Genomic DNA, 27,989 nt, shown 5'->3' with positions numbered 1-27,989 from the left:
CCCATGGAATACAGATCAGATCCACTACTACCTTGGCTTTGAAATAGACCTTGTTGAATCTCTTAATGCAATGGTATAGATTAATATATAAATATTATAAGTACTACAGCTTCAAGGCTGTTATATAAAATTAAGTATTTAAATTATTATAATACCACTTAACGTGGTTAATAAGTAAGTAGGTTATCCAAGTAAGTAGATCACTTTCCTTAACCTTTTTAACCTATAGCTCGAAAGCTTAAGCTGCAGTTTAAAAAGGCTAGCTTTTACTTACTAAATTCCTCCTTAGATAACTTAAGAACTACCTGATAAGTCCTGGCATTATAACTGCCCTTATTATATATACTATAGCGCCGACTACCTGATTACTCTGACCTTCCTTAATTACCACTTCTTGATAATTTGGCTACTATCTGCATATTAATATTTATTTAATTAATTATGTGACGGTTGGTTCCCAACTGTGGATAAACTAAGCTGTGCTAGGTTTATTATTGGCAAATTACATAGGGCGTGATGCTAAGCTTATCGAAGTATCACGTCTCTTAATGGTAGATTTAATGCATATTAGGCTTAATTAATATAAAGAAGTTTTAGTTAATAGCTAGTAAGCTAAGTTCTATCTAATGCTAAATAAATATATATATACTTGATTATAAGGGTACTTAGTAGTACTTTCGTTGAGGACTAAGATATTATCCTTTTAGTCCTAGACCATTATTGCAATACTTTGGTCTTATTGTAACTGGTCGAAGTAAATAGACTAAGAAGGATCTGTTTAGTCCAGTTATAATTAGTAAGATTTATAGGGAAATTTATAGGATATATATAACATAACCGCGAGGGTTATAATATAATCTCTCCCCTCTCTTAGGTCTTATCCCTAAGACTATACTTACTTGCTATTTCTATTAGTTTATACTTATAAGTATTAACTTAGACTTATTTTTATTTGCGTATATCTTACTAATTATTATATTAGGTTAGGTTTCTAAGAAGAAATATATAAAAACTTCTAAGTCTAGTGCTTTTGCATAGTATATTTATGATTTTAGTAATTTTATTATGCCGTATTCCTGTTGCTTCTGTTATAGTCTTATATATAAGGCTGTTAATAAATAATCCTATTATTGCGGTAATTGTGTAGATGTGAAAGTGGTTTGTAATAATTCTGGTATTGCTTCTTTTTGTAAGTTTTTTTCTTGCCTTGTTAGTTCTTATGCTGATTTTAGTAGTTTTAAAAAATATAAGAGAGCGTAAAAAGTTAGAAGAAGATAAACGAAAAGCCGAAGAGGCTCTTAAAAAGGCTATAGTATATCTTACTTATATTTATAAGATAAAGCGTCATCTTAAGGAGCAGGGTAATAAGTTATTTTCTTATAGAATATAATCCTTAGAAGAGCAGGGTAGTTTTTCTATTAATTAGGCGGAGTTGTTAATTATTTCTAAAGCTTAATCTTACAGTGCTGTAGATTTGATTAACTGGAATTCTATTTTAGTGGATATTCCTTTTGTTAATCCTGCTATTTCTGATAGAACTTCTTTAGGAGTCGTTAGGTATTAATAAGGTATTTTAGTAATTCCTATATATTTTTGTTTTCTAGGTAGTCTTTCTATTTTATTAAGTATTCTCTTTAACTATTGACCTTGTATATATCTCTGATAGCTTTTGCTTTATAGACTTCTAGTCCTAAGATTTCTCGTGGTTTATTGCCTGTTTTAACTTATATTATATCTACTGCTAATTTAAGTAATAAAATATAAAAGGTCAGATAAAGTCTAACTCTTAGTAGTAGATCTAGTTTATAGTTATTTTCTGAGATTTTTTATAGTACTTTATAGGATTTAATAAATTTATAGTCTAATTTATATATTAATTGGTCTGTTTTAATGTTTTTTATGGCTAGGTAGACCATATCCCCCTCCGAAAAGGTTAATCCCTTTAATCATTTTAGGTTATAGTAGTTTTTTATTTATTTTCTAATAAATTCAAGTTCTATTTTTATTTCTTTATATAGATTTTTAAGATTATTACTTTTAAGTATAGCGGCTAGGTTAATTGATTTTTCTTATTATATATTATAATATGCATTTAGTATAAATCTAAAATTAGCATAAGCTGGTATAAGCTTTATGCTTTTATTATATATAGTATTATAAGTAAGTTAGGCTATTAGTAGTTTCTTAACCTAATTATTCTGTTTATAGTTAATATAATACTATAGATATTATTTAAGTACTTGGTTTATTTGTTTGGTTTATCTATTGACTTGCGGTTAAAATGCTATTATAAGTTAGTAATTTAGTCTAAGTCGTGCTATAAGTAATTACTAAAATATTATTATAAATATAGGTCCTCTATTTAAAAGGATTTCTATAGATAACCTATATATACTAATAATATATTAGTAAAAAATATAAGAAAGTTCTTTTATATCTATTGCTTCTCTATAGGGTAGATAATAGGAAAATTTTATAAGTTAATCTATAATAACTATAATACTATTATAAAAGATTTTAATTAAGGGTTCTTCTAATAAGGGTAACTTCATAATAAAGTCTATTATAATTAAGTCCTAAGGTTATTATACTACCGGTAGTGGTTATAGTTATCTATATAGTTTATATCTCTAGGCTTTTATTCTTATACAGAGGTTATATTATTTAATAATATTTTCTATATCCCTTTTTATAAACTTATATCCTTGGTCTTATAGTCGTTTTACTGTTTTCTTAATACCTTGGTATCTATATAGCAGATATAAATAAAATTCGCAAAGGAAGTTATATTCTTTGTTTAATAGGAATTTTATTCCTTTTATTATTCTTGCAATTATTTTAATAGGTTAAGTAAACTGGTATTCTCCTTTAGGGTTAAATTCTAGGAGTTATTTTTTTATTTTTATAGTCCCTGTATTAAAGTCAGGTTATTAACTAATGGCGTTTATATATCTATTATTTATGCCTTTATAGTATATTATAGTAAAATCAAATTCATATAGGTATTCTATATAGTGTAGTTATTATTAGTTTAGCTCTTATATTACTATAAAGTAAGCTATATTCTTATAATTAGTAAAGACTTTTACTAGGTACTTACTTCCTCTAAGGTAATATCTAAACTCCTTAAAGCAGTTAATAATAGCTAGGAATTCTTTATTATAGATAAGGTAGTTAAGTTCTGCTTTATATATCTTATAAGAATAAAAAGCAATAAGGTATAATATATTATTATTATCTTATTATCCTATTTATCCTCCTAAGGCGAAGTTAGAAGTATTGGTTTTAAGTTTAACTTATTTATTAGGGTCAAATATAACTAGAATAGGTTTACTTATAATAGCTAATTTAAGCTATTTAAAAGCTTATTATGCCTTATTATTCTATTAGAATTATTTATCCTTTTTAGTAATCTCGGTAAGAGGAATAGCGATTTTACTAAAACCTTTAATAAATTATTAGTAGTAGTTAGTAAATCCTAGGAAGGATTAGGTTTCTTTTACTAATATAGGTGGTTTCTATTTAGTAACTGCTATAATCTTTTATCTATCTATTCTGATTTCATTATATAAGATTTTATATCCTAAGTATATTACTTAAGACTAATAGAAGTGACTTTTAGTAGGTTTAATAAGCATATTAGCATCTTATAGTGCTTTAAGAACCTTATAAATATATTTTATATGCTCTTCTTCTATATTAAAGAAGATAAGGATATTATCTAAGTAGTAGATTATAAAGATATTAAGGTGCTCTTAAAGTATATTTATAATTATATATTAGAATACTATAGGTATATTAGTTAATCTAAAAGGCATAACTAAATATTTAAATAGTCTATATTTTATTTAAAAGGCTATTTTCTATTTATTGCCTTCTTTAATTTAAATAAGGTTATAAGCAGATTTAAGATTAAGTACTATAAACTATTTCTTACTAAATAGGCAGTCCTTAAGTTCAGTGATAAGTAGTAGTAGTATCCTATCTTTTTCTATAATCTTATTAAGTTATTAGTAATCTACTATAAGTCTTAGCTTATTTAAATTAGGTTTTAATATAAATATAACTAGATATCCTGCTAAGGATTTAGATAGTCTAATATATCCTTTTCATAGTATATTATTTAACTATTCTCTAGGCATATCAAGCTTATCTTAAGATAGGTTATAAATAGGGAAGAATTTCAGGTTTTTTCTATCTTTTAATATAATTTTAATATTATAGTCTATATATTAAGGTAACTTAGTATCTAGTTCCTCTTAAAATAATTTCTTATAAATATAATACTCTAGTAATATATTCTTAAGTCGTTTATTAGATTCCTTTGCGGCAACCTATTTTATTTATTTAATATCTTAGTCTAATTATCTGAATTATCCTTTAAGAGTTATTATTATTTATCTGATGCATTTTATTCTGCCTTAGTGATATTTATATTATATTCCTTTTAGAATAGGCAATACTCTATTGCGCCTATCTTTGCTACTCTTATTAGTTAAAGTTTAAGATCTTATATTATTATTATCTAAATCATTTTCTTTATCTAAAAGGTAATCTTCGCAGTCTACCTAGCCAGTTCTTTAGTTAATTTATATATTATAGTATTATAACTATAAAAATCTAAGTACTAAGTTATATTTCTATACTAGGATAATATTAAAGTTAATACCTTAGTTTTTTCTATTAATAAATACCTTAAGGTAATTAATCTCTCTGGTAATTCTTTTATTATTATAACTATAGGTGCCTCCTTCTCTATCTTTTATAATATAGGGTTCTTTTTTATTTCTTTATAATAACCTTAGCTTATTAACTATTTTAGGGGAAATAAAATTCATATCAGCTCCGCTATCTATAAGTGCATTTAGCTACTTATCCTTAATTCTAACTTTTAATTCTAGGCAGGTTTATTAACTTCCTTTTATAATTATTCTTAGAGCTTTTTCTAGGAGTTTATTTTCCTCTGCTCTTTTACCTATCTACTGCTTTATTATAGATAATATATGCCTTTTCCCTATAGGTAGTCTATGCTATATTTACTTCTAGTATAGTTAATATTATTAGGATATTTATATTAGGTAGTAAGTTATTATTAATATATAGCTTTTATTTTTCCTACTTTATAATCTAGGATAATATCTGCTTTTTCTTCTTTAGTAAGGGGTCTTCCTCTTTCTTATTTTAATTCTTCTAAGCATTCTTATAGTTATTACTTATTTAGCTATTAAATAGTATCTTATTTATCTTAAGATACTTCTTCTTCCTATTAGGTAATATCTTAGTTAATTTAGTTAAGTTCCTGGTTAAGTGCTTTATCTTCGGTAATCTTAACTTCTTATTATACTTTTTATCTCTACTAGGTAATATATTAGGAATTCTAGATATATATTAGAGCTTATTCTTATATTTTAATATAAGCTTTTAGTTTTACTACTTAAGATCCTCTATATCTCTTTATAACTTAATATCTAATAGTATTAATAATTATATAAGGTTTTTATTCTTAATACTTATTAATTTATACTAGGAAGTAATTATTTGCTATTTTATCTTACTAATATTATAGGCAGTAGTATTATATATATAATATCTATAATATCTACTAATAGTTTAGGTAGTTTAGGTATCTCCTTGGATCTTTTTTAATCTAAATGCGTTCTTTAGGTGTTATAGAGTCTTTTACTATTTCCTTTATATATACTTAGATATAAATATTATTATCTTATTCTATAATTATATATTCTTTTATAAGTTTTATATATTTCTAATATTTATTATTCTAGAAATAGACTTTATGTTTATTATATTAGGGTATAATTTCTATATTCTAGATTATTTTATTTTCCTTATATCTAATATATCTGGCGTTAAATTCTCTCTAGACTTAATAGGATTTTAGATAGTTTGGATTATTAGTATATTAGTTTGGTTATTTTAGGGTAATTTTAATAGGGATTTCATCTACTGCTAAGTAGGATCTTTAGTTATTTCTTATAATACTTAGTTTATTATCTGGGTTAGGGTTAATTTCTTTTCCCTTTTTAACTATAAAAATAGATTTTCCTTTAATAAGGTATTATATTTCTAGTTTAGGTATTAGTATTTATTTAAGTTTAACTTCTGTATCTTATTTTGCCTTTAGTTTTTATTATTTTTATTATTTGCTTTTTTTTCTTCTGAATTTAGGATCTTCTTATCTTTTTGCATTATATGCTCTTTTCTTGGCTTATTTTTTACTTTTACTTTGCATATAGGTTATTATTATAAGAGCTAGGTATCCTAAGATAGGTTATTATTCTAGTTCTAAATATAGGTAGTATCTCTTAAGGGTTTCTTCCTTGCTAAGGAATAGATCTTAAATATTAAGAGATAGGTTAAAGTTCTTAATATATTTTATTAGTTTAGTTATATTATAATTATCTTTATAGGTTATATTAATAGTTCTAATTACTATTTAGGGTTCTTTATATTTCTTAATTATACTAATCTTCTTATTTTCTAGGATTAGTTTATACTTCTAATTAGTCTTAATAGGGTTCTTATATTCTAAATTATAATATCCTTTCTTGCTGTAGTTCTAGTAAGTAATTTTAGATTTATCTTTCTTAGTTATTCTAATAATTATTAGTCTAGAGTTAGTGCTATAAGAAGTGTTATTATTTTATTTCTTTCCCTGGTTAGTATTATAGTATAGCTTACTTCCCTGGTATCCTTGGTTATTTTAGTTATAGCAGATTCTCTATTAGAATTATATATTATTAACCTTAATAGCTCTGCTAATATAGTTAACTAGTATCCTTAATCTAACTTCCTTATAGAGTTCTACTTAAACTATTTCTTTAAGTCTATTAAAAAAGAGTAATATAAGGGGTTCTTAGTCCTATCCTAGCTTAGTGGCTAGTTAGAGAAATTTAGTTCTATACTCTAATACAGATTTAATTTATTAGAGTACTTTAATCTTTCTTTCTGCTTAGCTTTTTTTATTAACTAACCTAAATACTTATTATATAGCTTTCTTAAATTTAGTATAATTATTATAAATTTAAAAAGTTCTAGGTAGTAGTTTATCTTCTGGCATAGTAATAATTGCTTTTAATATAGGTTAAAACCATTAGGCGGCATTGCCTTTAAGATATCCTAATATATATATAACCCTATTATTATTATTAGCAAACTAGTTTAGAAAGTAACTTATATAGGCTTAGTATTAAGTAAGAAAGGTAGCTAGTCTAGCAGGGTTTCTATTAAATAGTTTAGGTATATTAGGTTTAAGAATTTCCCCTAATTCTTTTTTATTTACTGCAGTAGCAGTAAGTTAATATATTTCCTAAATCGCATTTTAGTAGTTGGCGGCCTGCTATGCCTAGAGTATAATAGCTTTAGCTAAGGCTTATCTAAGGTTATTTATTTTAGTTATTATATTAGTTATCTATTAATAGAGCTAGGTAATATTAGAGTCAGTGCTACTCTTAGAATTATTATCTATATCCTAATTATTATTAATAGGTGCTAAAGCAGCATAAGGTGCAGCATATTACTATGCAGGGTTAACATAGGCAGCTATTATATTTATATTGCTTAATATTACATGGTATAGTCTAAATAAGAGCTATTAATATATAACAGTTAGTTCTTAACTATAGATAAACTAAGCTATACTAGGTTTATTATTAGCAGATTACATAGGGCATAATACTAAGCTTATTAAAGTATTATATCTCTTAATAGTAGATTTAATATATATTAGGCTTAATTAATATAAAGAAGTTTTAGTTAATAGCTAGTAAGCTAAGTTCTATCTAATACTAAATGAATATATATATACTTAATTATAAGGGTACTTAGTGGTACTTCCGTTAAGGACTAAGATATTATCTTTTTAGTCTTGGACTGTTATTGCGATACTTTGGTCCTGTTATGACTGGTCGAAGTGAATAGACCAAGAAGGATCTGTTCAGTCTAGTTGTAATTAGTGAGATTTATAGGGAAATTTATGGGGTATACGTGACGTAACCGCGAGGGTCGTAATAAATTACTTATAATGCTTCCTATATAGTTATAGTCCCTCCTTTCTATAGTCTAGTCTTTTTTACCTTATAGTGCTAGCTTAGTATCTTATTTATATCTTAAAGATTATAAAGCTTAGCCCTTAATAAGGTAACCTTATATATAACTGCCTTTATTACCTTAGTAGCTGACTTTAAAGCTTTAATAATAGACTCTAGGGAGCTACTATAATACCTTTTAATTTGCCTTTTAAGGTATTTAGACTAAGATTAGGCCTTAATAATTATCTTTAGGGTCTTTAAAGCCTATAGTGTTAATAGTTAAGTAGCCTCCTCGGGAGGTATTAGGGTCTATAGCTATATATTAAGCTTTAAGATTATAATTTCTAGGTTAAGAGGAGTAAGCCTAGCTTCTTTAAAACCCTCCTAGATATTACTTTCTATAAAAGTAGCTTTAAATATAATATAAAAGGCAAAAAAGAACTTAGTCTTAGAAATATAAGTTATAAAGTATCTAATTAGATGCTTTATTTCTTAACTATAAGCCTTTTTTAGTACTATAAAGTACCTAATATTAAGAGGCTAGAGTAAATAAGATATATAAGTAGGTATATAAAGTATAATAATCTTATAATCCTAGTAATATCTCTTGAAATTAGCCAAGTAGTGGCTTTTATAACTATTAAGGATTAAGAGATAATAAGAACTAGTTAATTAGTTAGTTATAGATTTATTAAAGTGCTTTAGTTACTTAAGACCTAGCTTATTATTTATCTACTTATTTTAGCTTATTATAATAACCTAATTACCTAGGAGGTTATATTCTTAGTACTAATTAGCAAGGTAATATTAGCCTATATTAATAATAAATAGTATAATTAATTAACCTTTTATATTAATTGCCTAGATTATAGTAATTTATTCCTGGTTTCTAGGCTATATTAATTTTAGCCTTCTTTATATTTTTAAACCTATAATAGCTATTTTAGCTATAATAAGGCCTATTATAAAGCTAATCTTATTAAAGTTTTAGATATTATCTAATTAGATATTATACTTTATAATTATATTCTATATAAGCTAAAACTAGCTATAAATAATAATTAGATCTTTATATTTAGCTCTTTAATAGTTATATCTCTAAAATAAATATATCTTTAGCTTTAGTTATTGCTTTATAAAGTTATAAGCCTAATGCTTACTAACAGGTAATATATTGCAATTAGTAAGCAGAGAATTAGCTATTTCTTTTATAAAATATAGTTATAAGGGAAATCCTTGCAAATCTAGGTTAAAGACAAATTAGATTATTATCTGCTCCTCTAGATTAAATAGTCTTTATAATTTTAGGATAGAATTATATTATAACTAAATGCCATAATAGCAGTGATATAAGGTCTTAAAGGGCACCTTATAGTTAGTTATAGCCTGTCATAGACTTAGTTTTAGGTTATTTTAAAGGGCCTAAAGGGCAAGAAGTATTCTAGCTTTATTTAAAGACTGTGATATATTGAGTTATTGATAATTATCTGATTAAATAGAAATATTATAAGGTGAGGGATTTTTGACCTACTTACTTGGATAACCTACTCACTTATTAACCACGTTATGTTAATATAGTAATAATAGTTGAAGTAATCAAAAATAAACTAAATCTCTTTTAAAAGCACTAAGGTAAAGGCCTAAATTAATATAACTTCCTCTAGTTCTTTACCCTTGAGATTATGCAAATTATCTGACAAGTCATACATACTGCCATCTTCTGTCTCTGTTGTATAATAAAGAAAACCCAGGCCTTCTCTTCTATTAACAGTTGGCTCTCCAGAGCTCTTTGAAACAATAAGCACGCAATAGCCAAATTTATTGCTGTTTAGCTCAAAGTACCATAGTGGTTGTCGCTCACCGCGACCCCCATTCTCGAAGTCGAGTACTGCAATACCTACAGTATGTCCTGTTAGTATGACTGGTCTGTAGGAAGTTCGATGGATCTTGGAGAAAGGTGCTGTGTCCATGAAGCCAGACAACCCCTTTGGCACAGGTGACTCTTGGCGAAGCTTTCCAATTCGGGGTAGCGTTTGTGGAATGCCCATGAAGTTCAAAGGTGTGGGTTGTTCGATCCAACTACGTGTCGCCTGATCTCTCTTGTCCGAAACACGACGAAGTTGCCCTCGAGCCGGGTCACTGAAAACCCAATTTGACAAATCTTGAGCTAGGTGAAGCCTAAATTTATCAGAATCCCTACCTGCTGCATACAAGTCGGGGACAATGTAGATAACTGCTCCATCTAATGATGCCCATGACCAGCTTGGCGCACGAGGTGATGGAGGCTTCTTAGTCTCAGTTCCGTCAGCTGCTACCCAGCATAAATCCTCAATGAAAGTAAAACCCCATAGGCCAGCAAGATAATCATCCGAAAACCGACGCTGTATAATCGATGCAATGCCAGCTAGGGCTGGGAGCTTGTCTTTTGGTTTTGTTAGAGCGCAACAAGAATACCATTCGACAATTTGGCGCCACTCTCCGATATCCCACAAATGGCACGATCGCGTAATGATCTTAGATCCAAGTCCGGGGGTGCCTTCAAGAAACTCATATTTCTTTGTCTCGAGAGACATGACATGATTCAACTCGGTTTCAAAGTAAATCTGTGATGGAAGAAAATGAAGAATCCTCTTCGAAAGCAAACGCTCCTGGTGAACCCATCCTCGCCAGTTGATTGCGCTGTCATACACTATAGCTCGGGAGAACTGGCTAGGTAATGAGAGCCCAAAAACCCGTTCGTTTTCTCCACGGAGAATGACCATGTTTTTGCGGAAAGCCCTGTGCAAAAACCCTTTGTTCTCATTGTCTCTAATATGGCATGCGATAGTGCATACAGAGTTGCCGTAGACGTCTCCCATAAGCCTTGACTCACGCTGCCAATCAGCTTCATCATCTTGTACAATGCAGAGCGAGTCAATCCACAAGTATCGGACACCCATCTCTCGGCATATGACAATAGCTTCTCGGAAGGTGCGGGAAAGCCTTTGCCATGGAATGACTTTTCGATGATCTCCAATGTTATTGCTAGTTGTCGTGATGTGGTCTGTTGAGCTCCAACGATGGCTCAAAGTCATGTAAATGCCAACAGTTCCTCTGCTCGGTTCAAGCAGCCGAATTGGTTTCGGCGTTGAAGCATGCCATGTATTGTCTCCCTCTCCCAAATCTATCACGCGCGAGGGCATGGTGTTTACTGCCGTACCACAGGTATTCACATCTTGCCAGAGAAGCAATTTGGCGTAATAGAGCTCCGAAGAACCCCAGGAGAAGTCAAGCCTAGGTGAATCAAGACTGGGTATGTTTCTTAAATATGGCGAGCGACATGGAGCACAGACATTCATTGCCGCGGAATCTAAGTACATGTTAATCTTGGTTGTCTTCGATTTCCAACCAAAAGTAGCAACTTACCAATATCGGGAGACACTTTCAACATACAACAAGCCCTTGGTGATACGTAAACATCGATGACGGTCACCGAGTCCTTCCGGCCTCTCAGAGCGACCCAACCTGGGATCCCTGACACTAGGGGGTTGTTGAAAACCACACTGCTGGATATTTCTCTATCAAGCCGTTCTGCATCGTATTGATCCATCACCGCATTGGATGTGGCGAGGAATTCTCTCCGCAGCCCTATGCGGACAAGATTGCATAGAATGCAATGAGCGGCGCGTGATGCGAGCTCCAAATACCCGTTAATATGTTTTTGGAAGTCCGGTCCTAACGGGAACCGAATATTCTTGCAGGTGTCACAAAGGTTTTGCCCATGATCACCAGTGACCAGCTCACTCTGCACACTGTTAAATTCAAATACGCAAAATCAAGATCATTGGAATACTCACCTCCATCTTGTTGACATATTCCATCCGCTTAGTAAGGATCTGAACAAGTAATCTTCAGGAGTGACTAGTAGAATTAAATTGGGAGAATAGCGAGAATTAGGATCGAAGTGTATATGATTAAGAAAGGACCGTTAGATATGGCTTTAAAGACCCCGGGAGGGGCTTTCGATCTAATCAAAATGAGACAAGGAATTACAAGATTGTGTTGCGAGGTGGCCTAGCAAGTACAATTACAATACATTTCAAGCTATCAAATTTCAGTTATGCGGCGAGGCTCCCACGGGGCTTGCATATGGACTCTCGGCAACTAACATCAACAGCGCCGCCGTAGCGGTGAATGACGCTGGTTGAGTTTTCTGGCCAACACCTAAGCTTACTGCATAATCATATCCCGGTGACTCTACGGTAACTCTACTGATTGTGCATAAAGACCCAAGAAAGCTTTCGGTAAGGCACCCAAGGTGGGTCCCAGCCACTACGGGGCGTACAGCATACCATGCATGGCGATCAGCCAATTGGAAACAAGTGCAAAAAAGCTTGTGCACATCATTATACAAATGAAGCTTGAGGATACAATCAAGGTAGAGTAGCTACCAATCTAGGGGCGACAGAATGTTGGCATTCATCATTGGACTACGGAGCTGGTGAATAGGCCAGCTGAAACATGGCTATGACGTGTCAGAGGATTATTACTTTTATCATAGAATGTACCTTGAATTCGGCTACCTTAGGTTCCTGAAAGTGGAACAACGACATGATCATTGAACGCCAACGCTGGATGCCAGTCCTCCTGTTCCTTGCTAAGTCTAGCACCGTTCTTCAAACACCAACTCACAACATTCGCATACGCCGTCCCAACTCTAAACGGAAATTGTGTCTCTGCTACTTGAGTCGCCCACTTCTGCACAGACTTCGCTTCCTCTTTGCCGAATGTGTCACCTTTGGCATATGGACAAACATCTTTCAATGGCTGCCAGAACGCAATTTCTATCAAGACAAGTCCAAAGGAGTAGATGTCATACTGAGTCATGTATCTCCTTGCCTCACTACCGATGTAATCAGGATGCCGATAAATGCTTCGTTCGACTTGTGCTGGCGTCTTGGCGGCATCGACGTTCGACTCTTCAGTATCCTGACGAGAAAACTCGAAACCAACGACAGAAGGACTTATCAGATCAGTATAAGGACCAAAGTACACGATGCTATGGCTGCTAATAGCCTTGTGAACCCAGCCACTACTAAACAGTTCTGAGTAAGCTGTGGCCAAGGCAAAGGCCAGTTTCGTCCGGACTTCAAGTGGTGCCATATGAAACGACTGACGTCCCAACCGCTCGTGAAGCGTCATAACACGGCAGTTAGGGCCAGATTTTATGGATGGGGGCATCTCATATACGATCCACCAGCATTTAGCAACTTCATCTTCCGCGAAGCCGACTGCCTTTAGAAGGTAGTTACTTCTCCCGGGGCGTAGCATTGCGACAAGTCGGCTGAGGCGCATTTGCAACTTTGAGCGATTAGCCATGGAGCGTTCATCATCCCATGACTTCTTCTCAAAGAGAACTTGTTCTCCAGTCGTCTTTCTCGTAGTGATAAATCGTTCCTTGTTCTCAGCTCCTATAGGCATAGCGAAAGCACTCTTGTCTAGCTGTGGGTTACCTCGCAGGAAGTTCGTGGAGGTAGGTGCAGCAGCAACTGACTTTCTATCCACCAGGCCACGGAGGGATGATTCCATCGCCGGACTTCCCTCAAGGGCATTCCGGAGCAAAGAGACCGTGTTCTCATCATCTGCCTTTCCGACGATTATGATGTTGACTCTTGTCCAGTCTTGTTTGTACTGAAGGCTCTGACGCTCTGGTAAGAGTTGGTTCAGTTTGTTGGTGTACTTTTCCAGCTCGGCCACGCAATCGCGGAATTTGGACTTGTTTCCTAATGCCCATCGGAGACGAGCTGGTAGGTTGACCTTGAAGGTACCGACCGGGAAGAAAGCCTTCTGTTCTTTCGAGATTAGGGAAGGGCCTCCATTGTCACTTTGTCTACCGGACAATGCCAGGCCCTGCTTATGAAGTTCTTCGTTCCACTTGTACGCCAGTTCCTTTTGCCTCTGGCCTACATCCTCCACAGTCGTAGACACGATGCCAAATTTAGCCTGTAACTTATTCAAGTCCTGGAAAAGTGCACTTATGCAGTCAAGCGCGTTCCGTATCTCTGGAAAGATTGGGTGTAGAGCCTCGATAAGTCTGCCTTGCTCCAACCCCGCACTTCGACCCCAGCACTGCAGACGGAACTGCTCAAGCTTCAGCTGCACAAACAACTCCTCACACTCTTTCGGAAAGTGTATCGCTGTGAGGACCAGGTCCACAGCTCGTTTAGCACCTTCGTATGTGATTTGCGTGAGGGCGATGATTGAGCCTGGATCAAGCATTGCAGTTGGCTGCCGTTTGGTTTCGTGGCTGAACTAAGGGTGTGAACTAACTGGAATAAGATCGGCTTCTCGTGTTGTCGGCCGTTCAATCCGGTGTGTTTTCTGTTTGCTCAATTGATGTCAAGTCATATGAGGCAATTTTATTCAAGGCATAATCAGTGCAGCCTGATTTCACGCTCTTACGTGGCAAATGCAGTATCAAAGCCTAGAACTGAATGGTCTGGGCTGAGCTGAGCTTGGGTGGCTTAGGGTAGCCAATCACAATCAAACCATCATGTTATGCAGGCGCAGCGTCCGAAACATAACGGAGCCGAGGCAGAATCCATCTCCCACCTGGAGTCTTGCGGTTGTTGGACGCTTCATCATCTCAAACGCACAACATGGAGACGATTATAGACCCTTTCAGCCAGATCTTATGGCAGGACCCTTCAATACTACCGGCAGACAGTGTTCAGCTCCAGCCCGTTGAGGAGCAAGTCAAAGAGCAGCTTAATCGCAACGAAAATAGATTTCCGACCTTTGTGGCCCATGTCTCATCCCTGGAAAAGAAAGGTCGCGGCACAGAAACTGTTTTCATCGATGAGTATATACAAGGCTTCACTGAACGATCATTCATTGACCGCGGCGCAACCTTCTCAGTGGAACGAGCGATTGCAATTCCAAACCCTCAGACAACCAGCTCCGCGCCCGCAGTCATTCGTCAACAGCGTGTCGTGGCTTTGAAGACAGTTCGGATTCAATCTCAATCTGACGAACTACCAAAAGCAGGCTGGGATCACGTGTTGCTCGAAATTCGCGCTCTTCTTCATGAGACCCTCCGCTACCATCCTAATATCGTGCGCCTCGTTGGCCTATGCTGGGGACCCAACGGAGCATCCGGAAGCGTTTATCCTCAACTAGTCATTGAGCATACAGAACACGGAACGTTGGAGGATCTGCAAAGTAACTCGAAATCACCACTGGCGTTCGCTGTCAAGCAGAAATTGTTGTACGATGCGGGGAAAGGCCTGTCCATTATTCACGCTTGCAGCATCATTCATGGTGACATCAAGCGTCAGAACGTACTGATATTCGCCGACAAGTCCAGCCATGGGCCTTACATGGCCAAACTTGCTGACTTTGGAGGTGCCGTCTATGGCTCGGAGAAGCATGACTCTTATCGCTTTATCTGCAAGACACCACGATACGCTGCACCGGAAACCGACGGTATTGTCACAGCCGAGGCTGCAAAGCTATGCGATGTCTACTCCTTTGGTTTACTTGTCTGTGAGACATTTGCAGATGGTGACTTGACCAGTCTTCATTACGAGTTTAGGGCTCGGCGAGAGGCTTCGGGTTCATCCGTCACATTGGCTCAACTGAAGCAGTCTGGACGACTCTTGCACAGAGCGACGTCTATGATCCAGGATTACTTTGACATGCGTGAGATCAATCAAGACTGTACGGAAATGGTTTTATATGTCCTTGAACAGACTATACAAAAGAACCTAGCAGATAGGTCTTTGGCCAAGGCACAGGCTGCTCTGAGAGGTATCCCGTATGTCAAAACTCCAACAGATCGACCAAAGTGTAACCCAGCTGATCTCCTGCTACCCTAGTCTTTCGGAAATTGATGAGTACCTAAGTAACGTCGACCAAATGAATCGCAAGTGGAAGGAAGTTGAAGACAATGAACCTCCTGTTAGTGACCCCATCCACTCGCAACCTTCCTCTTACCGGTCTATAACATGGTAAGGCAGATGTTCCACTAAGCGGACTAACTTTCTGACAGGGAAAGCATGGCATCAGTGCAGATGGTGCTGGACTATTCCTGGGCACTGTTGGAGCTACCTATGATCCTCAAAACAACACGTAAGAGATACCAGAGCAAGTTTGACTGCCTATACTGATATGTCTCACAGTCCCGGCTTCCGTTCTCTAGTCAAGGCTCCAGTAAATCCCGGGTTCGTCTTTGAGCCCGAAAAGCTCAAGAAGGTCTTATCCTGGGAACAGCAAGAACATATCCTTCAAGCCCTCCAAGCCATCTCAGATTCTGGAGATCAAAGTCGCGACGTCGAGCTACATAAACTCTTCGCAGCTTGGTTCCTCTTCAGATGTCATATCGCCGAGTTCGGAACCGCCCTCGACCCCGAGAGAGCGTGTGCAGCCCTTCGAAGAGCGGCAAGTGATGCCGTAACTGGATCCGATGATTCGAGTGGCTTCGAGTATCTCGCTGCGTCATGTGTATGGCGCGTGAGCCAAGCCTTGGGACAAACACCACCTGAACTGTTAGCCGTCTTTCCGTCTAGTCTTACATGGGCTACTCTTCGTGGAGGTTGGCAGGCAGGCCAAGATCTTGCAGATTCTCTGCCGCTCTTGAGCGACGAATTGAGAGAAAATGCCACCCAAGCATACTCAACGGCACGGAAGCTTGCTAATTACTACAGTGGCGTTCCAGGGTCTCTTGCCTTCTTACCTCGACATTTGAAAAGGGACTTTCACGTTGATGATGTGGATCAACTTCAGCAAGAACTCAAGGAAGAGCTGAGAGGAGACTATGAAGAATCTCTGAAAGCCGCGCCAGTTACAGATGAGAATGGCCAAGTGAATCACTTCGACACGATCTTTGTCAACAGCCGTGGACATGGAGTCCTTCACATGGCAGCAGCCCGCGGACAAGCCAAGACAATCGACCATCTCATCACCACGTTCAAGCTGAACATCGATCTCCCAAATCAGGATTGTGAAGAAACCCCATTGGTTTGTGCGTGCCGGAATGCTCACCTCGAGGCTTCTCTGGCACTACTTAGACATGGTGCTGATCCAAAGGGACATCCTCTGGGACAAGACACTCCTCTCCATTGGCTGTGGAAATTCGAGAAGGAAGAGATGATGCCAATGGCGAAAGGTTTACTTGACGCTGGAGCATTGATCGATGCCGCGTCGGGTGGTATGAGAGCTGAAGTCCTGAAGGCGCACGCTGACTGGGAGGGAACTATGTCTATCTCCACTACACCTCTTGGCAGATGTGTTTTATTCCAGAACATCCATGCGGCTGAAATGCTTATTGAACTGGGCGCTGATCCCTTGATTGAAGTTGATGGAAAGTCACCCTTTCAGCTTGCTGCTCTGCTGGCATTTCCCAAATTCCTTCGACTCTTCTTGATTCAAGGCTATTCTCAGTCGAAAATCCCAGGCTTGTTCGGCGGTTTTGACGATCTGACTCTTTTAAAGATGACTCAGGAGCAGAAGGTCGGCAACCGAGATACGTTTTCCTTGCTCAGCCGACTGATTAGAAACGGCCCGAGATATAGTTCAGATGTCGAGGAAACACTTGCCATTTTCAAGGGGCAGAGAGAACTACTCGGTAACGCCGACTCAAGTACTGGATCATCTGGAGAAGCCCTGTGCATGCAAATTCGGCTTGGGAACCCTGATATCGTTGAGGCGTTACTAAAAATGGGTCATAATCCCTCCGGCTCGCCTGATAATCGACCCATGCGCGAAGCGATCCTGCTCAATGATGAGAGAGTGTTTCGACTGTTGAGAGACTATGGCTGCGATATCGAAAGTTACACTGAGTTGCCGGGTACGTTACTTCACGACTCGGCAACGAGACCGGCTTCATCTCCCCCTGGGACTGTCATAGCGGAAGAGCTCATAGCGTCCGGAGTTTCTGTTATGGATCATCCAGCAGGGACTAGACCGCCTGTTGTTGAAGCTATCTTACATGGATACTTTGACCTAGCGAATCTCCTCATACAGCATGGAGCGCAAATTGGCAGCCCATATCAGCTGGGGACCGACCTCCCGCGAATTTCCATTCTCAAGGAGCTACTTGAGCAAAGAACAGAGACGTCGCTGTCAATCCTTCAATCCCTGTTGAGACCAAACGACACAACAGCTGATCACGAGTCTATGCTCCGTCACGATGAGCAGTTTGACTTTATCGTGGATCATATTGGTGACGCCGAAGAACAAAAAAGCGCATGGATCATCCTTGCTACCTCGCCACCAGCACGCAAGAACGTAGTCGAAGCAGAAATCTACATGGCGCAAGTCCAATGCATGCTCTCAGAGAATTCGCCTTTCGCGACCAAAGAGTGCATAAACTTTGATCATCCAAAATTTGGTACCGCCTTGTGCCGAGCCGCTTTGTTCCAAAATCATTTCTTAGTCGGAAAGCTTCTTCTTAGCGGTGCTGATCCCAATATCAGATTCCGCCAAAACTTTGGACCAGCGCAGAGATACTTTGGCGACGGATCACCGATTAGTCTCGCGCTGGGTTGCTATGAAGTTGCTATTGAAGGGTGGAGTGAGACTGTGCCGGATACTATGCTGGAGGACATGCGAAGTGTCATTAATGAATTGGAGTCTATCCCGGACTATCCGGAGGAAGCGCTTACCCGAGGAGAGATACTCAGGAAGCGGCATGAGGATACATTACGGCTGCGAGATGACGGTTTGGCTATGCAATCGCAGATGGCTAATATGAACCTTGAGCAAGGGCCAGTTGATCTATCAAATATGAGCGCGGTGCAGGCGCCAGAACTGGAGGAGAGCCAGCGCGAGATGTTTCAGGCTACAGAGACAATTATTCGATGGATGTTTGATTCACAGCGATACGGAACAATTGGACGAGCAGAAATGGCCAGGATGGCAGAAGGCGAGAACGCATAGCCAGTCTATCAATAAACACTATCCGAATAAGTTAGTATACACACTGATATGCGCTGTTATCAGCCTATACCCCGATAAGAAACTTCGCGTGACCTATCGTAGCACTCACCCACCATCCCAACAAAAGATCCAGCTTCCTATCTCGACCACAATCTCAAAGAACTCGGTACTGCAAGATGCGGGGATGCACTTGTGGTTGCCACGTGAATTGCTTCTGCCGGGCTATCTCCTTAAAACAGAACCTGCACTGCAACCCATACGCGATCGGTTAAATGGTTGATATCTCGAATCGGTAGGATTTCCGTATGCGAGATATCGTCAGAGGGGTCGAGGTGCATATTCTTGGCTCAATTAGGAAAATACCTCGGTTCTGGTGTATATAACTACCTGTAAAGTGATTGAAAAGAGCTGGAATTCTTGATTTTGTGAACGTGATAGCTGAAAGGTATGCGACTGAATTGATGCAGACCGCTTTGGAAGCCACTTATCGCATCACCTTAAGCCACCCATGAAATTATGAGTAAATATTATAAATATAAAGACATGCGGCGTTTCGTATACATGACTTTCAAAGCGAAAACATTCGTTGACCCAATTTAATCGTGGTCATGATGTTCACCGCAACTTATCGCAATCTTTCATATGTGCTCCTGTTATACCTGAGCTTCACCACCTTCCTATTCCAGACAGTATCATGCCTCGCCGTCCCTTCACCTGAAGATGCCTCCAACGATAACACAAAGCGAGCTGATGACTCTGGTGATGTCTACTTGCTCGGTGTCGGCAAGGCTGACGTGACTGGCCCTGTCGTCGAGCTCAATCTTATGGGATACGCCGACCTCGGGCAGATAGGAACGGGCTTGCGTCAGCGCCTTTACTCTCGGGCTTTCATCGTGGGTAACCCGGATGAAACCAAAGAGCGGTTTGTCTACTTGGTCTTGGATACCCAGTCTGGTGATACTGCTGTTCGCAGAGGTATCCTTGAGGGCATTGCTGCTTTGGGATCGGACTACGCAGTGTACACGTCTGATAATGTTGCCGTTACTGGGACACATTCACACGCTGGACCAGCAGGCTGGAATAACTATCTCATGCCTCAGATCTCTGCTCTGGGATTCAATCAGCAGGCATACCAGGCCATCGTTGACGGTGCTGTCCTTTCAATCAAGCGGGCGCATGAAAGTCTTGCCAAGGGGCGTCTAAGCGTAGGCAAGATTCGCATCGAAGACGTCAACATCAATCGAAGCCTTTATGCATACCAAGCTAACCCAAAGTCTGAGCGGGACAAGTACCAGGATGAGGTTGACAAGGAATTGACCATGCTCAAATTCACTCGCGACTCAGACAACAAAGTCACTGGAGTGTTAACATGGTTCTCGGTTCACGGTACAAGTCTTTACATGAACAACACTCTTGTTGCTGGCGATAACAAGGGTGTGAGTGCCTATCTTCTGGAGCAAGCTGTTCGTGGAACCAACGGAGCGACTGATGATTTCGTGGCCGGCTTTTCACAAGCTGCCGTCGCTGATACCACGCCAAATGTCGAAGGGGCCTGGTGTGAGGATGGTTCAGGAAAGCAGTGCGACTTCAAGGATGCGACTTGTGGTGGCAAGATAGAGACTTGTCACGGAAGAGGACCTTTCTGGGGTTTGAATGACGGAGGCACCAAGTCATGCTGGGAAATTGGTCGTAGGGTCTTCAAGCAGGCTGATAAGTTGTACAGTCAGATGCAAGGCGGCGATGGTGTTGCGGTTACGGGAAAGAGTGTTCTTGGATATCACTCATTCCAGGACTTTTCCGACTTCACCTTTCAGCTACCCAATGGCACATCAGCAAAGACATGTGCAGCGGCCTTCGGATACTCTTTCGCCGCTGGAACTACCGACGGTCCTGGGTACTTCGACTTCAAGCAGGGTGATTCCGGTGAACCTGATGCCAGTCCCTTCTGGGCTCTTGTATCAAAGTTCTTGCGCAACCCTACCAAGGAGCAAGTCGAATGTCAGTCACCCAAGCCTATCCTCATTGACGCTGGCGAGATCACACTGCCTTATGCTTGGGCTCCCAACATTGTGGATATCCAGATGCTTCGTGTCGGTAATTTCTTCATTATCGTTTCAGCACCTGAGCTGACGACTATGTCTTCACGACGTTGGCGCAAGAGTATCAGTGATGAGATCAAGGATAGAGGTGGTGTTGGAGGTGATCCTATTGTTGTGGCTGGTGGACCTGGCAATACATACGCTCATTACTGTACGACACCTGAAGAGTATGATGTGCAGCGCTACGAAGGTGGCTCAACAGTCCATGGCAGACATAGTCTGGACGCTTACATCAACCTGACATCAACCTATCTCGGATACCTCCTCCAGGAAAAGGGCGCTTCGAAGCCGCCTGCTGGTCCAGCTGCGCCTGATAATCGGAAGAACTCCATTTCTCTCACCACAGGCGTTGTTTACGACAACCCCAAGATCGGCACTAAGTTTGGCGACGTTATCAAAGACGTGAGCAAGTCAAAGTTTGCAGTTGGCGATACTATCAGCGCTACATTCGTGGGAGCCAATCCACGTAACAATCTTCACCTAGAGGATACTTATGCGGCAGTTGAGAAGAAGGACGGATCTAAGTGGGTTCAAGTTCGGACTGACGAAGATTGGGATCTTGTTTTTGAGTGGAAGAGGCTTGATGGGCTTCTTGGATCTAGTGAGGTTTCTATCACTTGGGAGACGGGATGGCAGGATGCGAAGGATATCGGTTCTGGGACATACAGATTGAGCTATTATGGAGATAGCAAGGCTCCCATCACGGGTAAGATTAATTCTTTTACGGGTAGGAGTAGTGAGTTCACTATTTCTTAGATGTCTTCGTCAGTATGCAATTAGGCCACATCAATCCCAAGATACTTTACTCTTTCTCAAGTAGATCTACATCTTGATCATCCAGTGTGCTTGGCGAGGCTTGTATACCCATTGAACTGCAGATCGAGAGTATGGATGGACCCTACAATGCACTCCATTTTAATAATATCGAGGTTGCTAAATGAAATCTACGAGGCATCTAGTTTTCCAAACATGGAAGACTATTTTATTTTTCCAGTCAATTGGATACTCATCACTCCTGTAATCGATGCGGCAGATGGATAATCACTCGGAAGCCGAGATGAGGGGCAACATTATGCAGACCATATCAGACCACTGACCCATGTCGTAGCCACGTACGCATCTGCATGTTGGTTACTGTTAATTCAAGAGAGCCAGTGATATTGGTTCTTATTTCTTCGCTTGAAAAGCATGATGCATCCTACTTACCCAACCATCTGCCATTTCGACCTGCGGATTCCTCCATCTTCACTTATCCCGCATTGAGCGATTTTCAGGTCATCAACATGAACATGTCGACTGTAGATGCAGATCCAGTTCTTCATCCTGATGAGCAGGTAAGAGAATATGTCGTGTATCAAAAGTCAAACACTGAATGATATCAGATCAATGACGATGCCGACTCGTCGATTGAAACTGTATGCAGCTGAATTATCCACATCAAAGGACTCGACTGACAGGTGATAGGATGCCGCTTCATCAACAACGAGCATCTCAAGTTCCATCTTAAACTATCGGCATGAGAACGGTAGAACTTATCATCGCTACAAAGACGGAAGTGAGAAGCATTGCCTACCTCAATTGCCGATTTCTAACAACTTCGCTAGAATATCATCTTCCAAATGACCAGGTCGAAAATGAGCGTCTCGGTATGGTAACACGACTATGTTTAAGCATGTTACTAACAGGCCAGACCTCCAACATAACCTTTTCCTCCTAACATTTGGAGACAAACTAGGTCTTGCTCCGCCCAATGACCCCGGTGCAAAGGTTGGACGCGTACTCGACGTAGGAACGGGAACTGGAATATGGGCCATTGACTACGCTGATGAGCATCCAGAAGCTGAGGTAGATCTCTTACCGGCCAATCCTACTAGAGCCTCTACTTACTGCATAGGTCATTGGGGTTGACCTCTCGCCAATTCAACCAGCTTTGTGAGTAACCCCAAGGTCATATTTCTTCCGCTAACATCTCCAGTGTCCCGCCAAACCTTCGTTTCATTATTGATAATATTGACGAAGACTGGGAATATGGTCAGCGATTTGACTATATCCATAGTAGAATGATGGTCTTTAGTATTAAGAATTGGGAGGACTACATCCGCAAGATCTTCAAGCATGTCTTCAACCTCCACTCTCTTCCATAAGACTAACCTGTGTAGCAATGTCAAGCCTGGTGGCTACGTTGAGTTTCAAGAGACTGGAGGTATAATTCTCTCCGACGACGGGACTCTTACCCCGGATCACGCCCTCTCGAAATGGTGTAACCTCCTCGGGGAGGCCTTTACTAAGCTCGGGAGTACGTCTATCGAGTTCGACAAGATCAAAGCTATTATGCAAGAAGTCGGTTTTGTCGATGTCGTCGACAAAAGATTCAAGTGGCCTACCAATCCGTGGCCTCGAGATAAGAAGCATAAAGAGTTGGGAACGTGGAATCATTATAATTCTTCGAACGCTTTGGAGTCGTTGACCATGGCGTCGTTTTCGAGGGCTCACGGATGGTCGCGAAATGAGGTTATTATATTCCTTGTTGATGTGAGGAAGGATCTGAATAATCCCAGTGTTCATGCTTATAATCCCATGTAAGTATCACTGGTGTTAATAGGGGCTCGGGACTAACGATTGGAAGATGTTCCATCTATGGAAGGAAACCCGATGTTTAAGATGGGCAAGGGCTGAGTTGGGACCCCAGGTTTGCGTTCTGAATGCCCTCCTGAGGTACTTGACAGGTTTTAGAGACTTCGAACCATTCTTTGTTAATAACTACATATTGACACAGGGACTAGCATAGGAAATCAACTAAGCAGATAGTATTAGAGTATTCACTGACCTGACTGCTTATTTTAAGGCTGCTGTTCTTGCTTTATTTTCCTACTTACTCTTATTATAATAATAACTCCATTCTCACGGCCCCCTCCGACTGTTCTACAGCTTCCGCCTCTAAGTCTTCCACCTGTCTCCTTTCTGGCACATTTTCCCTTTTAATAGTAGTAAACGTGATACTAGGTTCCTTGCACCCCGAATCGACCGAATTGCTCTTAGGCATGCAGGCAGACTCGCTGACGTCAATCGCAAGCCCAGAGTCTTCCACCGAAGGTTGTGGAATAGCCGCTGTCGTCCCGGTCCAATCATGGCCGCTTAGGTGCTCGTCGAGCTGTCGGAACAGCTGCGTGGCGCTCAGAGCCCCGGCTCTTGCACCAAACCTCCTCCATATGTCTTTCCTCTTTAGCAATTCGAGGGCCCCTACTGCAAGCCATAGAAGCGCCAACAGGGTCGGTGCTATGATTAGCAGGTCGAGTCTCATCGCCACCGCTTCGTCGGTGCGGACCACGAAATCCCTCGCACCGTCAAGGAGCTTCCCAACGGCAGCGTCCAGGATGCTCGGTGAGTTTGGAGACGGCCGGGGCATCAGAACGATTTCCTGGAAGATCTGCCGCGACGAGAGGTAGCTGGCAAGGATCAAGCGCGTCATGTCCCCAACGAGAGAGCTGGCGCCGGCATCGATGTAGGCGCCACTAGCCGATCCGACGTACGTCTTAACTGTAGCCACGCCGGCAGCCATGCTAACATGCGTCATCATCGGGTAGGCAAAGCGCGTTTTGTCGATGTCAGGATGCAACCAAGTAACAAAGTCGAGCCGGTACGATGGACTGAGCTCTGTAGCCACCGAAAATGACTGGTTTGTCTCTTTTTCTCCCCAGGGGTAGTAGGTGTCCCAAGTGTAGCCAACGGGACTTTTCCTCCTGGTCGCCCAAGAGTAGTCCATTCGACAGCTCCCCGACACCTTCATGACGAGGTCGGCAAAGTTCTGCAGGGCGAAGTACTGCGCGTTGATCTCGTGTACTGCAGATTGGCGCTGGAAACACTCGGCCAAGTGTATAGTAGTGGCGAGTATCGGTAGCCTATGATCAGGGTGGCGTTGGGCTGCTAATCAGTAGTGATGCAGAAATGATAAAGGCTAGAATTTGAAGGCCAGATGGAAGGGCCAGGGTCCTGGTGGGGGGGCCTGTCAGAGCTGAGAATGGGAAGGGAATATAGATTATTTTGTGGGCGAAATCTTATGTTTTACTAGTTGTTAATATTTCTAGATGGCAACTCTAAGATATTCATGTAATTATTGGTACTTTTATATTAAGACCTCTCTATCTTAAGAAATTATAGCAAAGCTTGGGAGGTTTTACTTAATATAAGAAAGCAACCGATAGTGCATTCTGCCTATTATAGCTTTCTTATAATAACAGTCTTACATCTGGTAGGATATTGCCTTTTATGTATAAGCACACACCGCTTGCAAAATGCTTAAACTTTAACAGAATTAAGAACTTGAGAGGTTAGTAAAGACATTGTTAAATCAGTGCCGTTGGAAGTGACGTGTGAGGATGATATACACGCATCAGCTACCGAAACAAGCTAGCGGCAGAAAAAACAATACACGCCCGGTATTCATACTTATCGCCCCCCACTGTACATATCGCTTTGTCCACATCAAATGAGATCCTGTCCGAACGCTCCACATCGGCTCTGGCACGGCTATGAGCTTGTGCGGTTAGTTTATCTCCATCAGCCCGAACTAAGCAATACTTAGGCACAAGTGGAGCGCAGACCGGATATGAAATCAACCCCGAACCCGATTTCCATAGTATATCTCAATACCGATGCCGAAAGATCCCGAATCGGCGCACTTGGACCATTAATTAGTTTAAGTTTACAAAACCCAGATCTGAAATGCTAACCGGGCCGAATCTTCTTTTACCTTATTCCCGTAATTCATTCCCTGGCAAAGTGAAATCAAAATATGGGGACCAGTAATGCTCTTTTCTTTATTAACTGCCGATATTGTAGAGATGAGAGCTTGTAGACAAGTACTTTATATATTGCGAGTTTTGGATGATTCAAATCTGAGAATAGGCATAGCAATTTCCTTGCCCTCAAACTTATTTTTTACTGTCGTAGCTCATAAAGGGTCAACAAGCTTTCTTTTCCATGTTAGTCCAAACATCTACCTCTGAGGGCCCTTCTCACCCAGAAGGCGCCCGAGCGACTGGCGCACTTGACAGCAGTTCGTCTGCGACAACAATCGAATGGACCGACCGAGATGCTGATCATCCGTATAATATGAGTTCTGGGAGAAAATGGATAATAGTCATTGTAATCTCATTCAGCTCCCTTTGCGTGTAAGTGAATACCTGTATCGAAGATTAAGAGCTGATCTCGATGCGGGTGAGACAGTACTTGTGCTTCGTCTATCTATTCAACAACCTATAGCCAAATCATGATCGAATTCCATACTTCTCACGAGCTAGCAACGCTTGGTCTTTCACTTTATATCTGGGGAATGGGTAAGATAAGCACTTCAGGTATTGGAATTAGCCCACGGCTTACCCTTGCCTTTTATAGGCGTTGGTCCATTGGTATTAGGCCCACTGTCCGAGGTAAGATATGCAGAATTCTCTCTCTTATAAATACTAATTCTCTTGATAGCTCTATGGTAGGAGAGTTATTTATCTTTGGTCACTTCTTTTCTTTTTTATCTGGATCTTCCCAGGCGCCTTCGCGAATAACATCCACACGCTCCTAATGGGTCGCTTCCTTTCCGGATTCTCAGGAAGCGCGTTTCTTAGTGTTGCTGGGGGCACAGTTGGAGATATTTTCCCTCGAAATCAGCTAGCGTTTCCCATGATGGTATATACTGCCAGTCCGTTTATCGGGCCTGAGATCGGACCTCTGTAAGTGCAAAGCAGTCTAAATGTTTTATAAATGATAGCAAAGGCTCATAAGTCCTTAAAAGTTTAGGTGGGTTTATTAACCAATACACTAACTGGTATATATAAAAATAATGAGATTAAACAATAGGATTCGAGGCTGAATTTAAATAGGCGCTGGACATTTTATATATTACTCTGCTGGGCAGCTACCATGTTGCTTCTTGTACACTTGTTGGTGCCAGAAACCTATCAATCAGTGTAAGTCTGGGCAACCCGTATTATATATCTAGAAGTAAACTGACATAATTGATAGTCTCGTAAAACGCAAGGCACAACGAATACGAGAAGAAACCCGGAGTTCGGAAGCAAGGGTACCAAATGAAAAGGACACCTCTCCACTCTGGATAATGATACTACGGTCCATCTACAGGCCTATAATGCTCCTAACTCTGGAGCCCATGTGTCTGAGCCTATGCATATACTCTGCACTTTTACTTGGAATTATCTACCTCTTTTTCGGTGCATTCCAATTAGTTTTCGAGTCTGTTTATGGGTTCCAGTTATGGCAGCGTGGACTTTCATTCACAGGGCTCTTGGTTGGAATGATCCTCGCTATACTCTCAGACCCTTTTTGGCGATGGCATTACCGTCGTCTAGAAGGACGGGTGTTGGATCTAACCAGTCCAGACTCCGATTCCATGCCAGAGTGGAGACTGCCCCCAGGTATCTATTTACCCTTCTGCCTTCATGTGACTTTCCAGAAGCTAAATATCCCAATTGGCTTACAGTCATAGTCGGGGCTCCATTGGTCACTGTCGGGCTCTTCATGTTTGCTTGAACAGCCTATCCCAGCATCCACTGGGTTGTACCGATCATTGGAAGCGCTTTATTCGGTGCAGGGTGAGTGTTTCATAAGGAGAACAATGATTTCAAGTCACCCGTACTCTTGACCAGGCTTGAACTTATAGATATTGACGAATCTCTCCTGTCTAGGACTATTCTTGCCTTTTCGGGTATATTCACGTTTCTTGTGGATGCCTATCCCAAATACGCGGCAAGTGCTTTGGCCGCAAACAGCTTTGCCCGATCGACCTTCGGAGGTGTGTTCCCATTATTCGGTGTGCAGAGTAAGTTTGAGGTCCATAAACATGCCCTTATTCGACAAGTATCTAATTGCGTTTGCACACAAGTGTACAATAGATTGGGTATACAGTGGGCGACAT

General features: G+C 39.8%; 5 protein-coding genes across 5 annotated transcripts; 3 read left to right on the top strand and 2 right to left on the bottom strand.

Annotated features, from left to right (window-relative positions):
- Positions 1-12,579: 12,579 nt before the first annotated feature.
- On the bottom strand, positions 12,580-14,443 carry FOIG_02398 (uncharacterized protein). Its single transcript, XM_031199708.1, has one exon. It carries the CDS (start codon positions 14,304-14,306, stop codon positions 12,612-12,614), a length of 1,695 nt encoding a protein of 564 aa, XP_031069476.1. The 5' UTR covers positions 14,307-14,443; the 3' UTR covers positions 12,580-12,611.
- A 243-nt stretch (positions 14,444-14,686) lies between these two features.
- Positions 14,687-19,032, top strand: FOIG_02397 (serine/threonine protein kinase; the record flags this gene model as incomplete). The annotated part of the gene is made up of 4 exons (XM_031199707.1): positions 14,687-15,843; positions 15,905-15,986; positions 16,078-16,157; positions 16,208-19,032. 4 exons carry the CDS (start codon positions 14,687-14,689, stop codon positions 18,963-18,965), a joined length of 4,077 nt encoding a protein of 1,358 aa, XP_031069475.1. The 3' UTR covers positions 18,966-19,032.
- A 428-nt stretch (positions 19,033-19,460) lies between these two features.
- FOIG_02396 (alkaline ceramidase) lies at positions 19,461-21,994 on the top strand. Its single transcript, XM_031199706.1, has one exon. It carries the CDS (start codon positions 19,574-19,576, stop codon positions 21,818-21,820), a length of 2,247 nt encoding a protein of 748 aa, XP_031069474.1. The 5' UTR covers positions 19,461-19,573; the 3' UTR covers positions 21,821-21,994.
- Positions 21,995-22,353: 359 nt separating this feature from the next.
- FOIG_02395 (uncharacterized protein) lies at positions 22,354-23,724 on the top strand (the record flags this gene model as incomplete). Its single annotated transcript, XM_031199705.1, has 8 exons — positions 22,354-22,398; positions 22,447-22,479; positions 22,529-22,619; positions 22,669-22,710; positions 22,755-22,909; positions 22,959-22,996; positions 23,224-23,643; positions 23,691-23,724. 8 exons carry the CDS (start codon positions 22,354-22,356, stop codon positions 23,722-23,724), a joined length of 858 nt encoding a protein of 285 aa, XP_031069473.1.
- Positions 23,725-23,945: 221 nt separating this feature from the next.
- On the bottom strand, positions 23,946-24,851 carry FOIG_02394 (uncharacterized protein; the record flags this gene model as incomplete). The annotated part of the gene is made up of 1 exon (XM_031199704.1): positions 23,946-24,851. One exon carries the CDS (start codon positions 24,849-24,851, stop codon positions 23,946-23,948), a length of 906 nt encoding a protein of 301 aa, XP_031069472.1.
- Between the last annotated feature and the right edge of the window lie 3,138 nt (positions 24,852-27,989).

Source organism: Fusarium odoratissimum, assembly GCF_000260195.1.
Source record: "Fusarium odoratissimum NRRL 54006 unplaced genomic scaffold supercont1.3, whole genome shotgun sequence".
NCBI lineage: Eukaryota > Fungi > Ascomycota > Sordariomycetes > Hypocreales > Nectriaceae > Fusarium > Fusarium odoratissimum.
This window is presented reverse-complemented; position numbering and strand designations above follow the sequence as displayed.

Excerpts from the sequence above, each read along its gene's own strand:
- FOIG_02398 (XM_031199708.1), bottom strand. The coding sequence starts at position 14,306 with ATGCTTGATCCAGGCTCAATCATCGCCCTCACGCAAATCACATACGAA.
- FOIG_02396 (XM_031199706.1), top strand. The coding sequence starts at position 19,574 with ATGATGTTCACCGCAACTTATCGCAATCTTTCATATGTGCTCCTGTTA.